This window comes from Haliotis asinina, chromosome 8 (assembly GCF_037392515.1).
Source record: "Haliotis asinina isolate JCU_RB_2024 chromosome 8, JCU_Hal_asi_v2, whole genome shotgun sequence".
Taxonomy (NCBI): Eukaryota; Metazoa; Mollusca; class Gastropoda; order Lepetellida; family Haliotidae; genus Haliotis; species Haliotis asinina.
In genome coordinates, this window is record NC_090287.1 from 28,777,630 (window position 1) to 28,800,745 (window position 23,116).

General features: G+C 38.3%; 1 protein-coding gene across 1 annotated transcript; it reads right to left on the reverse strand.

Moving 5' to 3' along the window:
* Positions 1-155: 155 nt before the first annotated feature.
* Positions 156-22,886, reverse strand: LOC137293934 (N-terminal kinase-like protein). The gene is made up of 19 exons (XM_067824798.1): positions 22,674-22,886; positions 20,857-20,916; positions 19,938-20,018; positions 18,594-18,713; positions 16,079-16,305; positions 15,592-15,682; positions 14,706-14,861; positions 14,438-14,596; positions 13,799-13,906; positions 12,309-12,422; positions 11,694-11,786; positions 11,288-11,350; positions 10,637-10,825; positions 10,386-10,461; positions 9,815-10,119; positions 8,950-9,096; positions 5,798-5,977; positions 4,007-4,217; positions 156-3,253 (listed from the first exon to the last, which is right to left on the reverse strand). The coding sequence occupies exons 1-19, from the start codon at positions 22,785-22,787 to the stop codon at positions 3,126-3,128; spliced, it is 2,622 nt and encodes an 873-aa protein (XP_067680899.1). The 5' UTR covers positions 22,788-22,886; the 3' UTR covers positions 156-3,125.
* Positions 22,887-23,116: the final 230 nt, after the last annotated feature.

Here is a 23,116-nt window from a genome sequence, read left to right on the forward strand (position 1 = left end):
GATAAGTTTACTTAGACTGCTTGTACCAACAGAGATCAGGTTGTACATAAACCTTGATGTAAACACACATCATAAGGTTACAAATCGCATTCTCATTGGACAACACCCATTTGAGTCTGAGGTGTGAACAGTAAAATACTGGGAGGAACAAAGTACACAGGTATTCATTTATTCATTCATAGCAGTACAGAAATATCTTTGTACATTTTCACTATTTGCAAGGTGACAATACCCCTCTAATAATTTACAATAAATATCGTGACACATGAACAATATCCCTTGCATAACACCACCACAGGGACAGAAACTGGATGGAATCATGTGTAGCGATGGGAAAACAATACCAAGAAAGGCTCATTTTTCTACAATGAAACCTGCCTCAATGGAGATGTACAGTTATGATATACTACTCAAGTTTTCATAGGGACATTCTTCTATCTCTTCATGACCCAAAACCTTGATCCTGTTAATAAAGTGTGTTTCAGAAAGTGGTCAAAAGTAACATGTTATGTTTGGTGTTACACTTTCTCAGTAATATACAGATTCCTTTCATCTACATTTTGTCAGACTTCCCTTTTTATGGAAGCTGTGGTGGCTAAACAGGCTAGGTCACTGTGCGTCTCACTTGTAGAGAATGGGTTCGAATCCCAGAATCCCCCAAATTACTAGACTCTGTACTTTACTGAAAACATGTAATCCCAAACAACATATATAAAAACCTTATACTCAATATCATATCCCTATTAAAAAAATATATTATTGTAGTTCATCTGACATTATGTAATATGCATAACATACTTTAAGATGTCAGTAGATATCTGGGACCAACTTCCATCTTAGATCTACAGTAAAACCCTTGTAAAACTGAGTCTATGCTGAGTTAACAAATAGCTGATATGTACTACCCATCTGGTAGTGTTATTGCTTACTGGGACCGTCAAACTGTTACTCAAATTAGTACAAGACACTTGGTCAAAACAATATAACCCGGAATTTCATTTGTTCATTCCCCCAAACCAGTCCTATCTCTCCTAAAACAGGAGAACTAATATTGTACCCTAATATTGTAGAGCAAAGAGCATTATCGCTTGCTTCCATCATTCATTGTTCTTAAATGCACAGATTCACAGTAAGAATGATCTATACCAATACTACTCCCACAGATACAATGTATATTAACTATCACTAATTGAAAGACAAGTACAACTCAATGTCAGACTCACTTTATCACCCTGTACATAACCACTATAAAGCATCATTTCATTTTCTATTATGCAACATAATTTTGAAGTTTACAACATGTTTCAGCATGTTTAAATCACATCTCATTTCACATGCTTATTGTAACTTTACTTTTTGCCCATTTGATGTAACTAATCCTTAAGACCAGCACTGATGTTTATAGTTGTGTAACTATGGAAAAGTGACCAGGTTTTGAAACCATTGGATGTAGTTCATAGCATTAAGTACAAGTTAGGACTTTGGTTTGAGTTGTTCAAAATAAGCCTAAATGAAAATTAAATGAGAAAATATATTCTATGCTTATGAAGGAAGACTATATTTCACAGAGACTGGCATTACACATATTTTGTGAAAGGTTTTCATTTAAAATGTCCAGACAGCAGCAGAAAATCTGTCACAAAAACAGAGCACATATTAGAGCCATAACCAAATCATTTATTCTTCAAATAATATGAAGATAACAGTTTCAGATGTTGAAGTCAGCAATGGAATAAACAAGAGAATGTGTAACATTAGGTGAGATGTAACAGATAATCTTTATTCACTGATAGTCAAGCACTGCATGTAGAAAAGAAAATGAAGTGTTCCATGACATCATCAACAATGATTCAGATAAATGGTGTGTTTTGTGGTATTGACCCTGACAGAAGAAGCTGTTTAAACAGAAATGGTTCCTCTAATCTTCAAACAGTCATGAATGAGTAATAAGTTTCATGAAATGCCACTGTGAGTGAGTGTATTCCCCATGTGAGGAATCAAACCCAGGTATTTCGGTATGGCGTGTGAATGCCTTTAGTACTGGGATACTCCATCACCCCATATCAATGTGAACAAAAACAGGCAAAGATATCTGGGCACAGACTTATTGACAAGAAAAGCACTGAACATTTGTCAAGTTCAACAATATACTGAAACTTCTTGGAGAGAAAAGGCAAATGCATGCCTGAATCTATTTCAGAATACTGTGTGTGTGGAAATACACTTTAAATGTAAGAATAAGAAACACTTCATAAAGGTGGCTGATGTTCATGTAAGGTGGAATAAATATCACTCAATGTCAGACAGTTGCTTGTAGTGGGAGAGTAGCATATACATGCAGGGATTGGTGAGAGACCACCAATTCTCAGAGTACTCCCTGGAAAGATGGATGAAACAAAAGCATTCAAATGTAATTTGCTATTTCACATCGATCAGTGAAAGTTTCACAATAGGATAATTGTTCTGCAATCCAAATAAACTGAAGGTGCCTCTCAATCCTAAAGACCAATAAAAGGAACACTTCTGCCTAAACATGATGCCTGGAAGTAAGACTTTCTGTTGAAACAGTCTGAGAAAACCATGAGAACTGAATTAATTCAAGAACCAATGGGTGCACATCATTCAATAGCCTTTCCCTACATTCACAGAAAAAAATCACAAGCACTGAAAGTCAACAAAATCTCCGTAACAACTAATGAGTAACCAACCTTAACAACTCCATGTTTCTTCATTTGCAATATCCATACTATGTGGATTTTAATCAGCAAATGCAAGTCTCATTTATACATCACATATGGCCATCACAGCATGCATCCACAGAGGGTGGTGATAATATCTATACAACACGGTGTCTCATCGTCCACACAATACTGTACAGTCGAGTTCTGGCACCACAACACTTCCAAACACAGATCTTCCAACATCCAGCACTTTTGCAATTATACCTACACTTGGATCATCCAATGTAAAACAATGCAGTTATATGTATGCACAAGTTCATCCACCATACAGCATGTCCCACTTGAATGTTCATGAGCTGGAGCAATATGAATCATGTCACCATCATAACGATCTTCACACTACTGTTCTGGGTTCATTTAGACAAAATGAGTTCCTTAGAAGACTTAGCCAATTCTCTTGGCACCCAATTTCATTGCCCCTTTCCTAGCTTCTCTTTTCTCCTGGAGTTCCCGCTGACGCTGGAGTTTCTTCTCCTCTCGTTCTTGTTTCTTGCGCTCAGCTTCAGACATACCTAACAAACAAAGAAACTAGAAGTATGAATAGGTTTACTATATAAATATTGGATGAAAAACCTTTGATCGTGTATACTCCTGTCACTCAATTAAAATGGTGAATGTGTAAACTTATGCACTGTTAGGAATATTGCAGCCAGATCACAAAGGAATCTGTTCTGATCATGAAGAAGCCACTGAGTGAGAAGAGCTGCCAGGTCACAAGTGTCACCTTGACCTTCTCTAGCCCTAGCATCATGCAAATACTGACCACTTTAACTTGTTAAACCTTATTCCTGAGACCAGTATATTTGTCTGGGTCAGTAGAATTAATGAGGTATTCAGAGAGTTAGAATTCCAGGCTAGGTATCCAGTGGGTCCAGTTGTGGATATCTACATTACCCCAAAATGGACAAGTATATGGACCAGGGCCTAGATTTTTAGCTCTCTTAGCACTAAGATAGTTGTAATTTATGTTAATGTATGGCACTTATGACAATCATAGCGCTAAGCGAGCCCCTGCAAATCTAGGTCCAGGTTAAGATCCATCTTTGCCAATATGATTCTAGTCTGGAGTGCAAGTAACCATTATTACAATCTCCTTTCTAGAGCACATTTTGCATCTTACCTGTTTTTCTTTCAGTTTACACCATCATAATGTGGAAGAGATTTGAATTCAGACCTGAATTAACCCTACAATGACTAAAAGAAAAGGAGATTATAATAATCATTGGCACTGTTCAAGATGCAAATGTACATTATAAGTTACATACCACCTCCTAAGCCCCAGGAGTCATCTGTCCACCCCCCATCATCATTGTCCCAGTCTCCTCCTGAATCCGCCCAGGCAGCATCCTCAGGTTTACTGGAGGGTGATGTAACTTTTGTGGATGCTGCTCCTGGAGCTGGGGCTGGAGATGGAGACTTTGGAGTCTCCTTCGGCGGTGTTTTCCTCCTAGCTGAACTCTGCGATGGTTTATTTGTCTGAAAATATTCATTCCAGGTGATATAGAGGATATTATATGAGTGCCCATGTCATATATGTTTACGACACGAGTGCCTAAATGTTGGTATTTTCCGAGAGGGGAGATATATAAATATTTAGGCACGAGTGTAGTAAACATAGTATGTTATGGGCACAAATATAATATTCTGTTTATTACTAAAGTTGTTAAATTGAGGAATATAAACCTAAATCTACTTTAAAACGTGGGCTGGCTACCTGCCACCGGCGCATGTAAAACACAACGTCACAGAAGAACTGTGACGTCATGGTATTGGTCATGTTACCATAACAAAGTGATATTTTGCCCTAGGGCATTGTATGAAAAATATGTTCACCCTCATAGGTAATAAAACAATTACTTACATCATTTGATCAGGTATGTTATTCTACTTAGAAATACATTTGGCACATTAAAAAGCAGCTCTGTGTAGAGAGATAAAACCAAATCATCCCCATAAAAGTGGAGTGGTACTTATGACTACACGTACCTAAACTCAATTTTGCCAAGCTTCTTTGTCAAGGACACATTTTATGGCATTCCTGACATTATATATACTCCTTACAAAAAAAATAAGCAACATATTTTCAGTGTAATTTCTTTATCAGTCTCAATAGCGATTTTAGCCCTCATGTTACTGAAGGAAAAACAATTCAAAGAATACATAAGCTTTAGTGACTGCCAAGTTGATTTATCTGATGACATTGAAAACATCACCTGAACACAACCATCTCGGAAACAACATGTAAAACGTATGCCATGAATGTGCTCCACTCTTCACAAATGCACCCTGATCGGCATAAACCTACCTGTAATAATTCCTCTGGTACAACAAGTGGGTCCTAACTTTATTTTAATGGACGATAATGCCCTAGAAGGACTTGTAAATGATGTTGTTCAGTCCAACAACATCACACACACGGACTGACCTGCAGGGTCACCTGATCTTAATTTCACTGAACATGCTTGGGGTATTATTGGAAGTCGTGTTTATGGTCTTTATGTTCACCTCCAGACCCTCAATGACCTTGAGCAGGCATTTTAGAGAGAACAGCAGAATATTCCACAACAGCAACTTTAAAGGCAAACTAAGTTAACTTAGGCTCAGTATTATTTGTTACACCGAGTCTAACAAACCCTAGCAGAACGTCGCGTCAGCTAACCTTTGAGTGACCTATGACCATCCATTCAAATGATAGATGGATGAATGGATTTAACCAATGAGACAGTGGAAACTGTTTAGGATTAGGCAGGATTTTAAAAATTCACTGACACTGATTCAACAAATGAAAGATAGACATAAAACACAGACATCTGACCTGCAGTATATTCGATTAAGGTTTTCTGATGACATGGTAACCATTAGATAACCCTTGAATATTGACAAAAATGCTCTTTTTTAACTATTGTTCAATAATATTGCATTTCATTTTATTAATCATGTGTACACAGGCTTCACCTTTCTATTTCATCATTCTCTGATTTGCAATTTCAATCAATGAAAATATAATGAGACAAAAAATTGTGTACCTTAACTTTCACTGAGGAGTGTATGATTACCTTGCCTAAGCCCATGCTTGTTGAAAAGAAGTCATCACTTGTGGAATCGCCACCCCAGTTGTAGTCACCGGTGGACATCATCCCACTGTCAGCAGTGGAGGTGAAGTCATCCTGGCCCCAGTCATTTCCCCAGTCCGATGCTCCAGTCTTGGCAACACTGGATCTACCTGAACTACCACCCTGTCAACAGATAGTCAACCGTCAATCATTGGATCTACCTGAACTACCACCCTGTCAACCATGAATCACTGGATCTATTGGAACTACCACTCTGTCAACAGATAGTGAACCACGAATCAATGGATCTACCTCAACTACCATCCTGTCAACAGATACTCAACCATGAAACATTTTATCTACTTGAACTACCACCCTGTCAACAGTCAGTTAGCTATGAATCACTGGATCTGCCTCAACTACCATCCTGTCAACAGATAGTCAACCATGAATCACTGGATCTGCCTCAACTACCATCCTGTCAACAGAAACTCAAGCACTTATCACTGGATCTACTTGAACTACCACCCTGTCAACAGTCAGTTAGCTATGAATCACTGGATCTGCCTCAACTACCATCCTGTCAACAGATAGTCAACCATGAATCACTGGATCTGCCTCAACTACCATCCTGTCAACAGAAACTCAAGCACTTATCACTGGATCTACTTGAACTACCACCCTGTCAACAGTCAGTTAGCTATGAATCACTGGATCTGCCTCAACTACCATCCTGTCAACAGATAGTCAACCATGAATCACTGGATCTGCCTCAACTACCATCCTGTCAACAGTCAGTTAGCTATGAATCACTGGATCTGCCTCAACTACTATCCTGTCAACAGTCAGTTAGCTATGAATCACTGGATCTGCCTCAACTACCATCCTGTCAACAGTCAGTTAGCTATGAATCACTGGATCTGCCTCAACTACCATCCTGTCAACAGTCAGTTAGCTATGAATCACTGGATCTGCCTCAACTACCACCCTGTCAACAGTCAGTTAGCTATGAATCACTGGATCTGCCTCAACTACCATCCTGTCAACAGATAGTCAACCATCAATCACTGGATCTGCCTCAACTACCATCCTGTCAACAGACACTCAAGCACTTATCACTGGCTCTACTTGAACTACCACCCTGTCAACAGTCAGACAGCTATGAATCACTGGATCTGCCTTAACTACCATCCTGTCAACAGACACTCAAGCACTTATCACTGGATCTACTTGAACTACCACCCTGTCAACAGTCAGTTAGCTATGAATCACTGGATCTGCCTCAACTACCATCCTGTCAACAGTCAGTTAGCTATGAATCACTGGATCTGCCTCAACTACCATCCTGTCAACAGTCAGTTAGCTATGAATCACTGGATCTGCCTCAACTACCATCCTGTCAACAGTCAGTTAGCTATGAATCACTGGATCTGCCTCAACTACCACCCTGTCAACAGTCAGTTAGCTATGAATCACTGGATCTGCCTCAACTACCATCCTGTCAACAGATAGTCAACCATCAATCACTGGATCTGCCTCAACTACCATCCTGTCAACAGACACTCAAGCACTTATCACTGGCTCTACTTGAACTACCACCCTGTCAACAGTCAGACAGCTATGAATCACTGGATCTGCCTTAACTACCATCCTGTCAACAGACACTCAAGCACTTATCACTGGATCTACTTGAACTACCACCCTGTCAACAGTCAGTTAGCTATGAATCACTGGATCTGCCTCAACTACCATCCTGTCAACAGATAGTCAACCATGAATCACTGGATCTGCCTCAACTACCATCCTGTCAACAGACACTCAAGCACTTATCACTGGCTCTACTTGAACTACCACCCTGTCAACAGTCAGACAGCTATGAATCACTGGATCTGCCTTAACTACCATCCTGTCAACAGAAACTCAAGCACTTATCACTGGATCTACTTGAACTACCACCCTGTCAACAGTCAGTTAGCTATGAATCACTGGATCTGCCTCAACTACCATCCTGTCAACAGATAGTCAACCATGAATCACTGGATCTGCCTCAACTACCATCCTGTCAACAGACACTCAAGCACTTATCACTGGCTCTACTTGAACTACCACCCTGTCAACAGTCAGACAGCTATGAATCACTGGATCTGCCTTAACTACCATCCTGCCAACAGATAGTCAACCATCAATCACTGGCTCTGCCTGAACCATCACCCTGACAAAAAATATTCCCCAATGCATCACTGAATCTACCTAAAATATCCCCCTGACAAAAGAAATTCACCCACATCACTTAATCTGCACATACTACCAATCTGTCAACAGTCAACCATTTATCACTGAATCTACAAAGTCCTCAACTTATCCCTTGAAAACAGATACCTAACCATTCACAGATCACAGCTGAAAGTAACCTCTTAAGAGTGTATTTTCTTATGCAGCTTTATTCAGGCAAAATCACTGTAGGCAACACCAGATAGTCACATACTGAATCCATGCATGAAAGCAAATCTGGGTCTCCCATGAACAAATGTGGTCTATGGGGCTACCCCATGCTGTTGCAGCATCTTGTATAAAATTAGAAACATTAGACAAGGCAAGTACAAGTTATCAGTCTAACATCATTGCATGGATGAACTTCTCTACTGCATGAGTGAGTGAGTTTTAAGCCACACTCAGCAATATTCCAGCTACATGGTGCCAGTCTGTAAATCATCGAGTCTGGACCTGACAATCCAACTGGGATCCGGTGACATGTGTCAACCACAAGTCAGTGAGCCTGACCACCCGATCCCATTTGTTGCCTCTTATGGCAAGCATAGCTGATGAAGACGTATTCTACATTGGATCTTCACAGGTTTGTTTACTGCATGGAGACGTGGCAATCACACTTATCAACTCATGCATCCATTGCAATAAAGAATTGTCAAACCATATCATGTATTCTTCAGTCTTCATAGTAACTTCTAAAATGCCATGCACAGAAGTTACACCGAGTTGATTCCAACCTGGTCTTCATCTTGCTAAATGAACACAGAAAACTACCGCTCAATCACTGCAATGGTTTGTGACAAAAAAAAACAATCACATATTTTTATGTTTTGAAAACATAATGCATTCTGACTGCTCTCTTTCCTTGGGTCAACCTGTGTCCTTACCAATGCACTAGTTTTACTTTTGCCAATATCTTCCAGACTACCCCAGTCATCATCATCATCATTGTCCCAGCCATCAGTCGCTGATGACGAAACTGCCTGGGTCTGCTGGCTACTGTGTGGTGCTGTAGCCAGACTGACTCCCATCTCCTGTACACATACCAAAAAGTTCTTGTGGACAAATGGATTAAGCCAGAACATGATTCTCCATTTTTCCATTTGTTAGGAGTGTTTACAATCACTCATGACATTGTGTACGACTATATTTAAAGTACAGACAGATTTTGGAAAATCCAACAACTGGCTGAGCAGGACCTGATTGTATATGAAAGAAATGGCATGAAAACACAACAAGTTGTGGCTGCGACGGTCATAATCAATGTTATGTTATGGAAGTAAGGATGGGCTTGGCGCTCAAAGTGTTTTGTGGACAAGTACCCTAGTCATGATGATGTATGCATGGAAAGCATTTCTGAATATTGACAACAAATTAACTCCATCCACTGACTATGAATGCTCTTTCAATTTCACTTGCGTCATTTCAATTAGTTTTGAACCAGAACTACCACCTTGCTAACTTTTCATTAGTCCAGAAAACACATTAGACCCTAAACTAAAACCTCATGTCATATTCATGTTAAACAAGTTGTCATACTGTAATGCATATTGCCATAAGAAGTCATGTTCATCCTTTCAAATGGTTTTCAAACCCAAAACTTATTACTATTCCCTCCATTGACAAATGTCAAAATTTTGAATATAATGAGCAACACCATTTCACTTCACCATGCTTTACTCCTCCTCTTTAGCACTGGTCAAACCAGAAAACACAAATCTGGCTTTCATTAACACCCTATGTGATACTCACGTCCATGTCCCCCCAGTCTTCTGTATCCCATCCTTCATCTGTCTGTTGCTCCTGCTCTTCTTCTTCTTCCTCCTCTTCTTCTTCTTCAGCAACAGTTTGCTGCTGGGATGATGGTATTGCCTTGTCTGGTGAGGTGGGAGACTTGACCAGTGATATTCCTGACCCACCAGACATGGAAGGAGTCTTCTTCTTTGCAGTGGCCTTGTTGTAGATCTTGGACGTGATTGATGTCATCCCGGTTACAGCCCAGCCAGCCCAGCCTGCTGATGATGATGCTTCAGATCCGCCCGTCATCACCTCTCTCTCTGTTGTGGAAATCAACAATTACAATGGTAAATAAGAAGCTGTGACTTCTAAAACTTATTTATCAACTTTTTTGATATTTGGAGTTTCCAGTGTCTGACTGACAGAATGCATGGGGAAGATATAACATGAATAGCATTTGATACGAATGACAAAAGCTTTGTATCATTTTTAGTGCATGCATGATGCATATATGTATGATATAATGATATTGCATATGAGGTGTATGTGGTGTGCCAAAGTCACACATTAAGGGAAGAGAACGAACCTATCTGCTCCTCCAGTTCTGGATCTTCGGACACCTTCTCCAGTTTGCCTAAGAAACCCTTAATGGCCTTGAATACCTGCAGAATCAACATTCATATTACATCATCACCTCAAATATCTGCAAAATAACTTGAGCACTGAGGAATTCACAAACACATTATAGAAACAATGTGCACATCTGTCCTATATGCCCTAACTGGGAATCTCTCCCTTGAAACTTCAGGTCCCAGACAAGCAGACATAATGAGTTACCTGGTCTCGGACAGTCTTTTCAGGGTCCATGGTCATGCAACACAATGATGGTAGAAGGCGACCTGAGATTTCCTTCAGGCTGTACAAGTTTTGCGTAGCTGCCAGACCCAGGACTCCTGCTTGACGTGCTGGAGGGAAGGGGTCCTTAGTTGCTCGCAAAAATGCCGAACAAAGAATCTTCTGCCTGATCTGTGACAGAAACAGGTCCTTGGTTACTTAACCGGCCTTACACCCGGCACCTGTGAGTATTCATAATACAGAGGAACAGACCCATGAATACTTATACCTGGCACCTGTGGGTACTCATACTACAGAGGAACAGACCTGTGATTACTTATCCTTACACCTGGCACCTGTGGGTACTCATAACACAGGGGACAGGTTCTTGATTACTTAGCCTTACACCTGGCACCTTTGGGTAAATGGTATCATCATACAATATGGAGTATTAAATACTAACTGACTTTGGTTCCTGTGTTGACTCTTAAAATGATTGAAGGATTATCATAAAGGATAATGTGAAAAATTATCAAAATCAACATCTTTTAACATTATCAAGTCAATACCTCCAAAATAATTTAAAATCACAATCTTATTAAACATGGCAGAAAGTGTTTACTGAACCATAACAATTTTCACATAAATACTTACACTTGGGTTGAGAAAATGTCCAATCTTCCCAAGACAGACCGTGGTGTTTGTTCTGATGCCACCCTGTTAGAAAACAGGATATTATGTAAATATCTGTCTTTTGTGACGTCACTTCCCACTGTGTTTGTCAACCATTATTTATATTTTCATGAATCAGAACAGTGTTCAGTGTTGAAGTGGAAGCTGTTACTGATTTTAAGCACACATACCACAGCAAGAGCAAATGAATTATCATACAATGGATAGTGTTTGTTAAATACAATGTTTATTCCTAATGCAGGATATTAACCATCCAAACACATGCTCGTGTGATAACCTATATATAACATAAATAATCTTCAAACCTTTAATAAAGACAGGAAATTCTTTCATATAAATACATTACAAATCAATTGTAAAACAGTACCTGATCATCCTTTGCCTGCAGGCGAGCAAAATGTTTCATGAGTTCTTCATTCAAGTTCTTATAGTTGAGTTTAGATGCTAAATGAAGCATAGCCTGTCAAAAAGACAACATCACATCAGCTGGTACATTACCATTTTTTTTTCAACCTGTGCATATTGGAAATAGGCATAGCTTTGAGGTCACAATATAGTTATAGAAAAGGACATCAGCAAATATCAAAAGATAGGTCTTATTTCAAGCAGAAATTATCTGACAATATTAAAGCATTCTTTCATAAAAGACTGGAGTCAGTTATAATTAGACTAATCATGCTAAGAAATGTGGGGTTTGAACAGTTTTGTTTTGAGTTTTAGAACAATGATCATGACTGGGGAAGCACTCAAACAACCATCGGCACTCAAACTTCACAGGGAGTTGTTTCCCCTTCATCTTCCAGATCTTCTTCTGAGCCACATTTATCTTGATAATGTAACATTATAGTGTGTATTGCAGCACTGAGCATATCATGTCAAAAACCCCAGGAAGAACTGAAACATAATCTCTCTCTGAAGAATGTTTCCTTTGACCCTACTTCCTGATCTAATTATTTTAGTTGATGTTACTTTTGGAACTCACCTTGATTGTGCTCTCCCTGACAACTGGATTTGTGTCTGAGAAGCCACTGATGAGGTTGGGGAAGATCTGATCGTTCACTGTGTTTGACTGTAAGTGTTCCACAAAATACTCCACCTGAAAAGATCAATACATATACACTTGATACTGAACCAGCAAAGAGACCCAACAAGTTTTATTCAGCTTCTGATGTCTCATTATGGAATGAAATACACCGACTCCTGGAAACATTCACTCCAAACTACCTCATCATAGATCACTTACATTAGCATGGGTCATTACTGTATCCCAGTGTTAGGGGTTGTCGACGGTATAAGACAAAACCATAATTTTTATCTTTAATATCATTTTAAGTTTTGATTTTGCTAACCTTGACTGAGAAAGGTATATTCATCTATTTCACAAAACAGTATCATGTGTTTCCAACAAATATAGCGTTTAAAACATCGTATCGGTGAAACTGCAGTCGCTTGTCACATCTGGGTATTTCTGTATGTGTTTTTTGCGACGGCGAGCCATACTTTTCCCTCCGCACTGCGAGAGAGTGTTTTGATCATGTGGCTTCCTGTTTCATACATAACATGTCACTAGCAGACGACTGATCCTGTTGAATTTTGGTCGCTATTTTTAGTTATACAGGCATTTGATTTTGCATCTGAAGTGGTATTAACGATCGAGGGTAAATAATATTGTTGTTTATTTGCTCTTTACATAACTTAATTTCATGATTTCAATTATCAATAAAACGTCTCTCGACAGGAACTGGACATCCGCCCTACCGATGAAACTGTTTGTGCACTCCGCTCGCACACATACTTCCTCGATATAGCGCTAGCAATGCAATCGTCGAAATCACCAGAACGTCGAATTTAGCTCGCTTTGGGATATATTATCACCTTCATAATATTCAATCTCCATTACTGTACCTATCATCATGTTCGTGCTTGTTATCTGTTATTGACTTTATTATCAACTATGCAGGCCATCTCCATCCTCTAATTTCTTGTCCATCATACACTTAACCACCATGATTATCATCCATCCATCTTTTTTTGCTAACCATCATCAACATAATCATCATCAGCATCGTCACTACCATCACCACCAACATTTTCCTCATAAGTTAATTAATTAACCAAATCACCTTAATCATCACCATTGTGATCATTCATGGCTTTCATTCATCAATACTGACACCATCTTCCTGAACCAACTATTCTCATCAACATCACTGTCAGTTAACATATCATACATCATTGTCCCCATGTGTATCATCACTATTATCTGGCAGTTGGTTAGCCTAGTGATTTAAGCATCCATTCCTCACACCAAAGACCTGGGTTCGATTTTCCACATGGGTAATGTGTGTGAAGCCCATTTCTGGTGTCCCATGCCGTGATGTTGCAGGAAAAGATTGCTAAAAGCAGTGTAAAACCGTACTCACTCAGTCACTCATTATTGTCCATGACCACCATTATCAATCCCATAAATACCTGTTGCAGAAGTTTGACTCTGGTTGCTCTATCTGGGGAGGAGAACAGTTTGACAACACAGGGAACTATTTTCTTTTGATACTCATCAGCATCAAGCAGTTTTCCAAGCTGAAAGTAGAAATTGATTTTCACATTATTACAAATGTGTAGATTGTGCAAAGTTGACAATATGCAATGACATCAGAAAATATGTACATGTCCACATTTATGTCTAGAGCACAGGCTTCATTTACTCTTCTAGAGAAACACCATACCAATCTCATTATTTCTAACATGCGTATACTTAGAAAATATCTCCACACGTCCTTGTATATAAACATGTCAGAACTTGACAAACCATAAACAACATCCCCATTACTACTAAAAGAATCAGATTACCTGGTCAATCAAATTTTAAAAACAAACAAACATACAAATCAGCTAGACAACATTATGACAACGTAATGTTTGACATGTTTCATATGACATCACTTGTTTGACATGTCTGATATGACATCACTTGCTTGCCATGTCACAGCTGATCTTGTTTACAACTAAGCTACTGAAGTGTAGATCAAACATGCACTCATTGTTGAAATGTTTCTTAAATGATTCATGGAACATGAATAGCTGTTTCTTCAATTAGACATGATCCAGTACCTTAAACAAAGGTGCTAATACCGAAGACCCAGCATTGCCGTACTCGAAGGCATTCATGAGTTGTGGTAAGATCTTATGTCGACAGAACTGGGGTGGAAATGAATCTAGTGATGGAGTGAGGTCTGTGAAAAACTTTGTCTTTTCATTCTGGTCTTTTATCTGAAACAAGATGAAGTGTTTTTATTTCAGAGAAAAAAAGAAGATGTAATACAATGTTTTACACAAATCATATAAAATCAATGCAAAAATATACAGCCTGTGGTTTTACCTGAAATTCTTCTAAGAACAGCATGGACTTGACAAAAGAGTTGTTCATGAAGCCATCTTTACGCTGACATGCTCCCATGAACTTGGCAGGGTTAGGTCTTGACTTGGGATTGGCCCCAACAAGTTCACAGTAGTTCGGTACGAGGCTCTTCGGAATCTGTAAATATAACATTCATTCATACAAGATTTATGGACGTTATATCTTAAGGGAACAAACGCAGTGACCTCTGAGTAATATGAGAGTAGTTTTTTGTATTACTCAACAAAGTTTACCTAACTCAAAGAATTTGCTCAATCAGATTACAGAAGTCAAAATACTGAAGCTATTGCCTGCTAATGACACAGGGCACCAAATGATGTCTGTGTTCCAAAGTCACAGTTTTGGAACCCAGATGATCAGGAAACGATAACTTCAAGTTACTTCTTACATGACATGAAAATATGTTCCAGCAGACCATCTATGCAAACCCCTGCAGCAATACCCTTTCCAGTACCTGCATTTGTAATGCCCAGGAGCCCGTTTCACGAAACTCTCGTAAGCCTAAGATCTCGTAACTTTTCTCGTACCATCCATAGCTCCTGTGTTACAGTATAGGAGGTACAATGGCTACGAGAAAACTTACGAGATCTTAGGCTACGAGCGTTTTGTGAAACGGGCCCCTGGATTGTATGGATATCTGTTTAGGTCATAAAGTACATTTAATAAATCATAACTCATTCCCTGCAATGCATAAAAATCCACAATTATATTCCATACATTCATATTAATTAAATGACATTCTTAATGATAACATTTCCATAAATGCTGCCAACATTTTGTTTGACTAGTCAGTTAGAGTCTCCCGAGAATGTCTCGTAATTAACCAATAACAGAGCAAACACAGTACCTTCCCAAGTGACTTAAGTGCTGATGTTCTTGGTAGTGTTCCATTGAAGACTTCCCAGATAAGACAACCCAGTCCCCACATGTCAGATGACCTGAGACAACATGGAAACCATAATGTATATCACTGGCTTGAGTGTTGTGTAATTATCAACATAGTATAAAATATTTCTCAAAAGAGGACATGTTATGTGCTGTTGATCGCTGAAGCATGTGTGTACCTTTCCCTTATTTTTTTACAATAATATCTGAGGCACTGAAATGTTGGATGTTTTTGTGAGTCCTCTACATAGCAAAGAGGTTGTTCACATGTATTTTGCTAAGAATGTTAAGATTTCAGACATCATCCTTTTCAGCTGTCTTCAATAATAACACATTACAGATATTCCCTTAAAACAAGTTGATTATTAAAACAGAGTAATCATAGCATCACACACTGGCATGAGACAAATTATGTTTGGAAAGCCTCACTGTATAAGTGCTAGTCTCACCACTTATCTCCCCTGATTCCCCTCTTCATTTCAACCTTCTCAGGAGGATCATACTTCTCTAAGATGGGGAGTATTTTGACAGGAGGGATAGACTCTGCCCCCACAGCAGGGTACATGTACTCGACTCCACCAAGCTTCCACTCCCCGGCCTGATCCACGAACACCGACGCCATGCAGACATTGTTGTGGATCAGGTTGCAGTCATTCACCAGGAAAGATAACCCTTTCTGTTAACAAAGACAATGCAGACATACTATTCATACTGTTTGTAAGGCTGTAGCAAATGGCACAGCTACAGGCAGAAATTATGTGTATTCGACCACAATCATAGAATTTGAATGACCTACTTGCAACGTATATATGGTTTAAAACATTATTTACATTCCACTTTATTGTTATCAAATCTAATTCATTCACAACTATGAACCTGACACCAATGTAACTATGGATATGATAAGGACAACTACAAAATAAATACAAAAATAAGGACATAGTGAGGACAATGATGAATCCATGGACATGATTATGTAAGAAAACGAGGAGCCTATGGACATGGTGGATTTAAGGATCTATTGCCATGATAAAGATAATGATGAGCCTATGGACATGGTAGAGAATTGGATGAATATATGGACAAGACTGCATAAAATAATGATGAATCTATGGTAAGGACAACAATGAAGTTAGGGATATGATATAGATAGGGATGAAATGATGGGGCACAGTACCTCGATTATTACATTACGGCAGATAGATATAGACAGGGATGAAATGATGGGGCACAGTACCTCGATTATTAGATTATGGCAGATAGATATAGACAGGGATGAAATGATGGGGCACAGTACCTCGATTATTAGATTATGGCAGATAGATATAGACAGAGATGAAATTATGGGGCATAGTACATCGATTATTAGATTATGGCACATAGATATAGACAGGGATGAAATGATGGGGCATAGTACCTCGAATATTAGATTATGGCAGATAGATATAGACAGAGATGAAATGATGGGGCACAGTACCTAGATTATTAGATTATGGCAGATAGATATAGACAGGGATGAAATTATGGGGCACAGTACCTCGATTATTAGATTATGGCAGACAGATATAGACAGAGATGAAATTACGGGGCATAGTACCTCGATTATTAGATTATGGTAGACAGATATAGACAGAGATGAAATGATGGGGCACAGTACCTCGATTATTAGATTATGGTAGACAGATATAGACAGAGATGAAATGATGGGGCACAGTACCTCAATTATTAGATTATGGCAGACAGATATAGACAGAGATGAAATTATGGGGCATAGTACCTCGATTATTAGATTATGGCAGACAGATATAGACAGAGATGAAATGATGGGGCACAGTACCTCGATTATTAGATTATGGCAGATAGATATAGACAGAGATGAAATGATGGGGCACAGTACATCGATTATTAGATTATGGCAGATAGATATAGACAGGGATGAAATTATGGGGCATACTACCTCAATTATTAGATTATGGCAGATAGATATAGACAGAGATGAAATTATGGGGCATAGTACCTCGATTATTAGATTATGGCACATAGATATAGACAGAGATGAAATGATGGGGCACAGTACCTCGATTATTAGATTATGGTAGACAGATATAGACAGGGATGAAATGATGGGGCACAGTACCTCGATTATTAGATTATGGCAGATAGATATAGACAGAGATGAAATTATGGGGCATAGTACCTCGATTATTAGATTATGGCAGACAGATATAGACAGGGATGAAATTATGGGGCACAGTACCTCGATTATTAGATTATGGCAGATAGATATAGACAGGGATGATATGATGGGGCATAGTACCTCGATTATTAGATTATGGTAGATAGATATAGACAGAGATGAAATGATGGGGCACAGTACCTCGATTATTAGATTATGGTTGACAGATATAGACAGGGATGAAATGATGGGGCACAGTACCTCGATTATTAGATTATGGCACACAGATATAGACAGAGATGAAATGATGGGGCACAGTACCTCGATTATTAGATTATGGTAGACAGATATAGACAGAGATGAAATGATGGGGCACAGTACCTCGATTATTAGATTATGGCAGACAGATATAGACAGAGATGAAATGATGGGGCATAGTACCTCGATTATTAGATTATGGTAGATAGATATAGACAGAGATGAAATGATGGGGCACAGTACCTCGATTATTAGATTATGGCAGACAGATATAGACAGAGATGAAATGATGGGCACAGTATCTCGATTATTAGATTATGGCAGATAGATATAGACAGGGATGAATGATGGGGCACAGTACCTCGATTATTAGATTATGGCAGACAGATATAGACAGAGATGAAATGATGGGGCATAGTATCTCGATTGTTAGCTTACGGCACTTATTGGCTTCGACTGTGTTAAAACTTCATGTGTTATGGAATGCTATGGAGAAAGAGTTTGAGCCTAGGTTTATCACCACTACCCACCACGATCTGATGTAGGCCCCATGATATGGCCAATTCATTCTTAGCATCTCCGTCATTGTTGTTCAGATGGGTCTCAAGTGGGGTCACTGCCTCTGTGGCAAAGTATATCACCTTATCTGTCTGGAAAAACAATTGTACTGTCAGTGGGGGTGACTACAAAGGGTGAAACTATTGAAATAGTGACAGTCTGTTGTGATTAACTATTGCAATACAACTGCTGTATTTTTTTTCCACTACATTTTCTCACTTGAAGTGACTTCCCAAATGAATGTATAGTTTATGAAATATATAGTTAACGCAATTTCAGTATCTTTTCCTAACGGAAAGAAAACTGAAACCCTGATCAAGCATAGAATAAAAACAAACTCTATGAAACTGCAAGTATGCACCAAAACAACAAAAAATGCAAAAGAACCCAAATATTTAATAAAAAAATTGCGCTGTGCACTGATCAAATGAAGTCAATACCTAAACAATCAATAGTCACATATACTATTGATGTATTGATAGTTCTTCATTTCTACCTTCAATAAATTGATATTGCAGACTCAACAATTGCAATTCATTGAGAGTGTGATGCATCATTACAGATGTAACAGTATGTATGACATGACTTCACCATGTGGACATTACACGGACACACTGTTTTACTTGACAGTCAAATATTTGTGAGTCTACAAATAATTAGCTAAGAGATTATTTCTTAATTGCAGAACACTTATATTATTTATCTGAAATCTCAGGGACCCATGAAGATCCAAGTTAGAATTGATCTTCAGTAACCCATGCTTGTCATAAGAGATAACTAACGAGATTGAGTGGTCAGGCTCGCTGACTTGGTTGACACGTCACCATATCCCAGTTGGTTAAACTGGTGCTCATGATGTTGATCAATGGATTGTCTAGACCAGACTTGATTACTTACAGATCACTGTCATATAGACAGAATACTGCTGACAGCAGCGTAAATCTAAACTCACTCACTCTAATCTAAGGCCACTTCCAACAAGTAGTAGACATAGTAAAGAGATAAACTTCATAAATGTTGGTATTTTCTACATTAAACAAATTCATTTTACCATTGCTGGATAATAAACTAAAATATATTCACTGTGTACACAAATAAATTTGTCTGTAAATATCCTGAAACAAAAATGTCAAAATATTTCAGCTTTACCAGGGAGACTGAAAAAATATTGAACCCATCAAACTCCAATTAACATCATAAGCACTCCTTGCTAAAATCGTGATCTTAGTCATCTGGTAACTGCACAACCCTATAAAAAAAACAGCACAAGTTTTCTATGCTTTCTCTGCTTTACTTGTTCTAATGGCAAATCTTACTTCAATTCCATCAAGAAAAGTCAAGAAATTGGGATGCCGCAGTGTCTTTATCCTCTTGAATGCTCCCTTTGCAACCTGAACCTGGCGAAATAAAACTACAGTTAGGATGCCTCACACAGATGTACTCAGATAGAGATCTCCACAGCATACTCAGCAATGGTTTGTCAGTATTACAAGATGAAGTCAGGGTAAAATTCTTTGTTTCGTCTAAGCTTGATAGATAAAGTTTTCAGACGTACAATAATAGTTGGATACCATGCTTGAGCCAAGAAGACAAAAATGACATGTTTAGCCACAAATGATACCAGAGTATGACTGTTAACTTCAAAATGTTACCAGCACAAAATGGATTTAAACAGACCAGGCACCAAGATATCATATGGTGAATTTACTCAGATGTATGGAACATCTAAAACTTGCACCAGACCATCGGGCTGGCTAGCTGTAAATTTTGACCGTCCGTCTGAAATCTAGCCCATCTCAAGTGGTCAGACAGGACATATTTCATGATATACAATGCGAAATTTGTTCTTTCTTCTCACTTTCTCTGGTAATTTTGTAAGCTCAAAATATTCAAAAACCATTCGGTGATATGGGTTTTACAATGGAGACAAAATTAAGATGGATTTCAAGTGATTATGTTTTTCTTATACCACATTTTTGCATAATAAAATCACATGCATCCACTTAAAATGTGCTCCACAGAAACAACAAAGCAGTTGAAGTCTGTGAAATCAAAAGTTATTTTTGGTTTATTGGTTAAAAGTTTATTTGCACTTTGCTGTTTTAACATACTAGATGCCAAGTATTCTTTAGTAACTGATATACTTATATATTTACAAAGACAGTAATATCCACTTGCAGTAACAAACTGCATAATCATGATAATCACTGATGTTGACAATGAATGATAACATACCTGAGATTCACTGGCACTTTTGACGTCAAATGCAAACACTGACACAGGATCTCCAGTTCCCTAGAAAATAAATAAGCACATTCTTGGTTTCTTCTGTATTTACACCTTGCTGATGTTAGGACCTTTTTAACCCAGTTCTAATATAAGAAAAAAATAACAAAACATATCTCACAAATCATCCCGACTGCTGCCTTAATTATTTCCATAAATACAAAGTTAAATAAATTGGCGAGTCTGCAGAAAAACACTCATGAATAATAATAGCAAATCAATCAATATAAATGTGTCCTTGCAATAAAGAAAAACTTCCAGCTACTATATAATGACAGATGATGTATTTCTTACTGGCTTTATTTCCTACAATGATGCTGGAAATGCTTGGAAAATGTTTTTTGTCTTCCATATCAATATGATGAATTTGACACAAGATAAAAGCACACATATGATACATGGATGCCTTTTTGGATATTAAAGCTCTAATGAAAAAAATCACTTGTTGGGTGACCTCACAGGTGGAACATTTGACATTTCAACAACATTCATAAATATACTAACTACAAACTGTAGTTTTGAAATACAGACTAATTATTCACACAGCCTCAACTAATTAAATTACATAAATGATCGTAATTTTTTTTGGAAACATTTACATGTGAAAAAGATGGAACTCTTGTAGTGGTTATATTCTGATTAATTAAATAAAAAAAGTCCTAATTGTGTGGCCCATTTTTTCCTTTCATGATCATGATGATGTTTACACCTAATTTCTTGGTAGTGTACAGTGCAGGACAATGTCACTTATTATTATCAGTAGAGGCATCTGTTTGCCAACAATTTGACGTGTGTTGGGGATATTTACAAAAATACTGTTCTCTTCTGGATATAGGACAGTTGTACTCAGGTTGAGAAAAGTTTCTATTTACTTAAACTTGTAGAATTTATATACCATACTCTGTTACATGGAATTAAAGGAAGAAAACGAGATAGCTATTCAATTCAGTAACTCAGGTATACTCCTGAAGTACAATTTGTATAGCCCAAAATAAGGATCGTCAAGGGGTATTTGATTGGAAAAGGATATCTAACCATAAAGGCATGCTTCATAGGAAAGGGGAGCTGTCCCTAAGGATAGATAAGGGGTAACATACTCAAACACAACAAATCATAAGTAAGAAGCATCAGAGATGTGTCAAGAGTGAACCTGAGCCACTAAATAAAAGGCTAGAATGCAGTCTACCGGGCACAGCACCTGCCAGCACCACAGAACAAGTATCTCACTATGGCACATCCACCCTTTATGATCCTTAGAGGTTAGGGTTTGGGTTAGGCACCCTTTATGATCCTTAGGGACAGGGTTTGGGGTTTGGTTTGGGTTTGGGGTTGGGACTGGTTCTTTTTCCTATCTTAGTGAGTGCTAATTAACTTGCTTGAGAGGCATATCCTAAGTGCTAATTAATCTGATAAAAGTGTGCACAGTAAAGTGCAGTAGTCACAAAGAAGCTGAACCCATGCAATTGAATAAGAATTGCCATATTTTGTCAAGATAAATAAGCCATCTGTACAACTGACCACGTTTGTTGACGTGTTGAAACAAATTATTCATTGATTCATCATATTTATTCACTGAAATGGAAAATCAAAACAACTTGCAGAACTAACAATTATGTTCCGTAATTATCATGAAAATTTAGACGACATCGCATGTGAGTAAGAAAGGCATTCTTCTTTTGTTCATATAGAGTACATCGTCAATATATCCAGGATATATGATCAGATTAAAGAACTGTCAAATCGACCATTCATCAACAATTACACACCCTCTTCTTTCCACTGTATAGAGTCCATATAGACTTTTCTTCTAAACCTGGCACTTTTTCACCTATGTCATAATTAAAGTCCTTCGTAGGGTCCCTACTGAAGAAGGACCACATCTCGAATCTCCCATTAAACCCTCAGAAAAGGTGTTTTCACTTGTAATCACTTAGACTTCGTGTCAGCTCTCATGTGTCCGGAAGCGGAAACGAGCACCTGCCCGACTTCGATTTCCTTTGCATCTGAAATCGACATGTCGCTAAAATATCTATCAACTGGTTCTTTCTCTGCACTGCGCAATTTGGTTTCGCATCTTAGCACTCAAAGCTTTTATTAAAAGTCAAGCAAACGTTGCCAAAATGTACTCTCATGTGATTGAAATGTAAACTATAACGGTGCAACATGAAACAGAAACTCGAAACATTCAAGAAGCTAAGATGTTAAACTG

Coding starts and splice junctions, on each gene's coding strand:
- LOC137293934 (XM_067824798.1), bottom strand. CDS start 22,787: ATGTGGTCCTTCTTCAGTAGGGACCCTACGAAGGACTTTAATTATGAC. Junction 13,907..14,437: donor TATTAGCACCTTTGTTTAAG/GTACTGGATCAT, acceptor TTCTACTTTCAG/CTTGGAAAACTGCTTGATGC. Junction 5,978..8,949: donor AAAGTAAAACTAGTGCATTG/GTAAGGACACAG, acceptor ATCTGTTGACAG/GGTGGTAGTTCAGGTAGATC.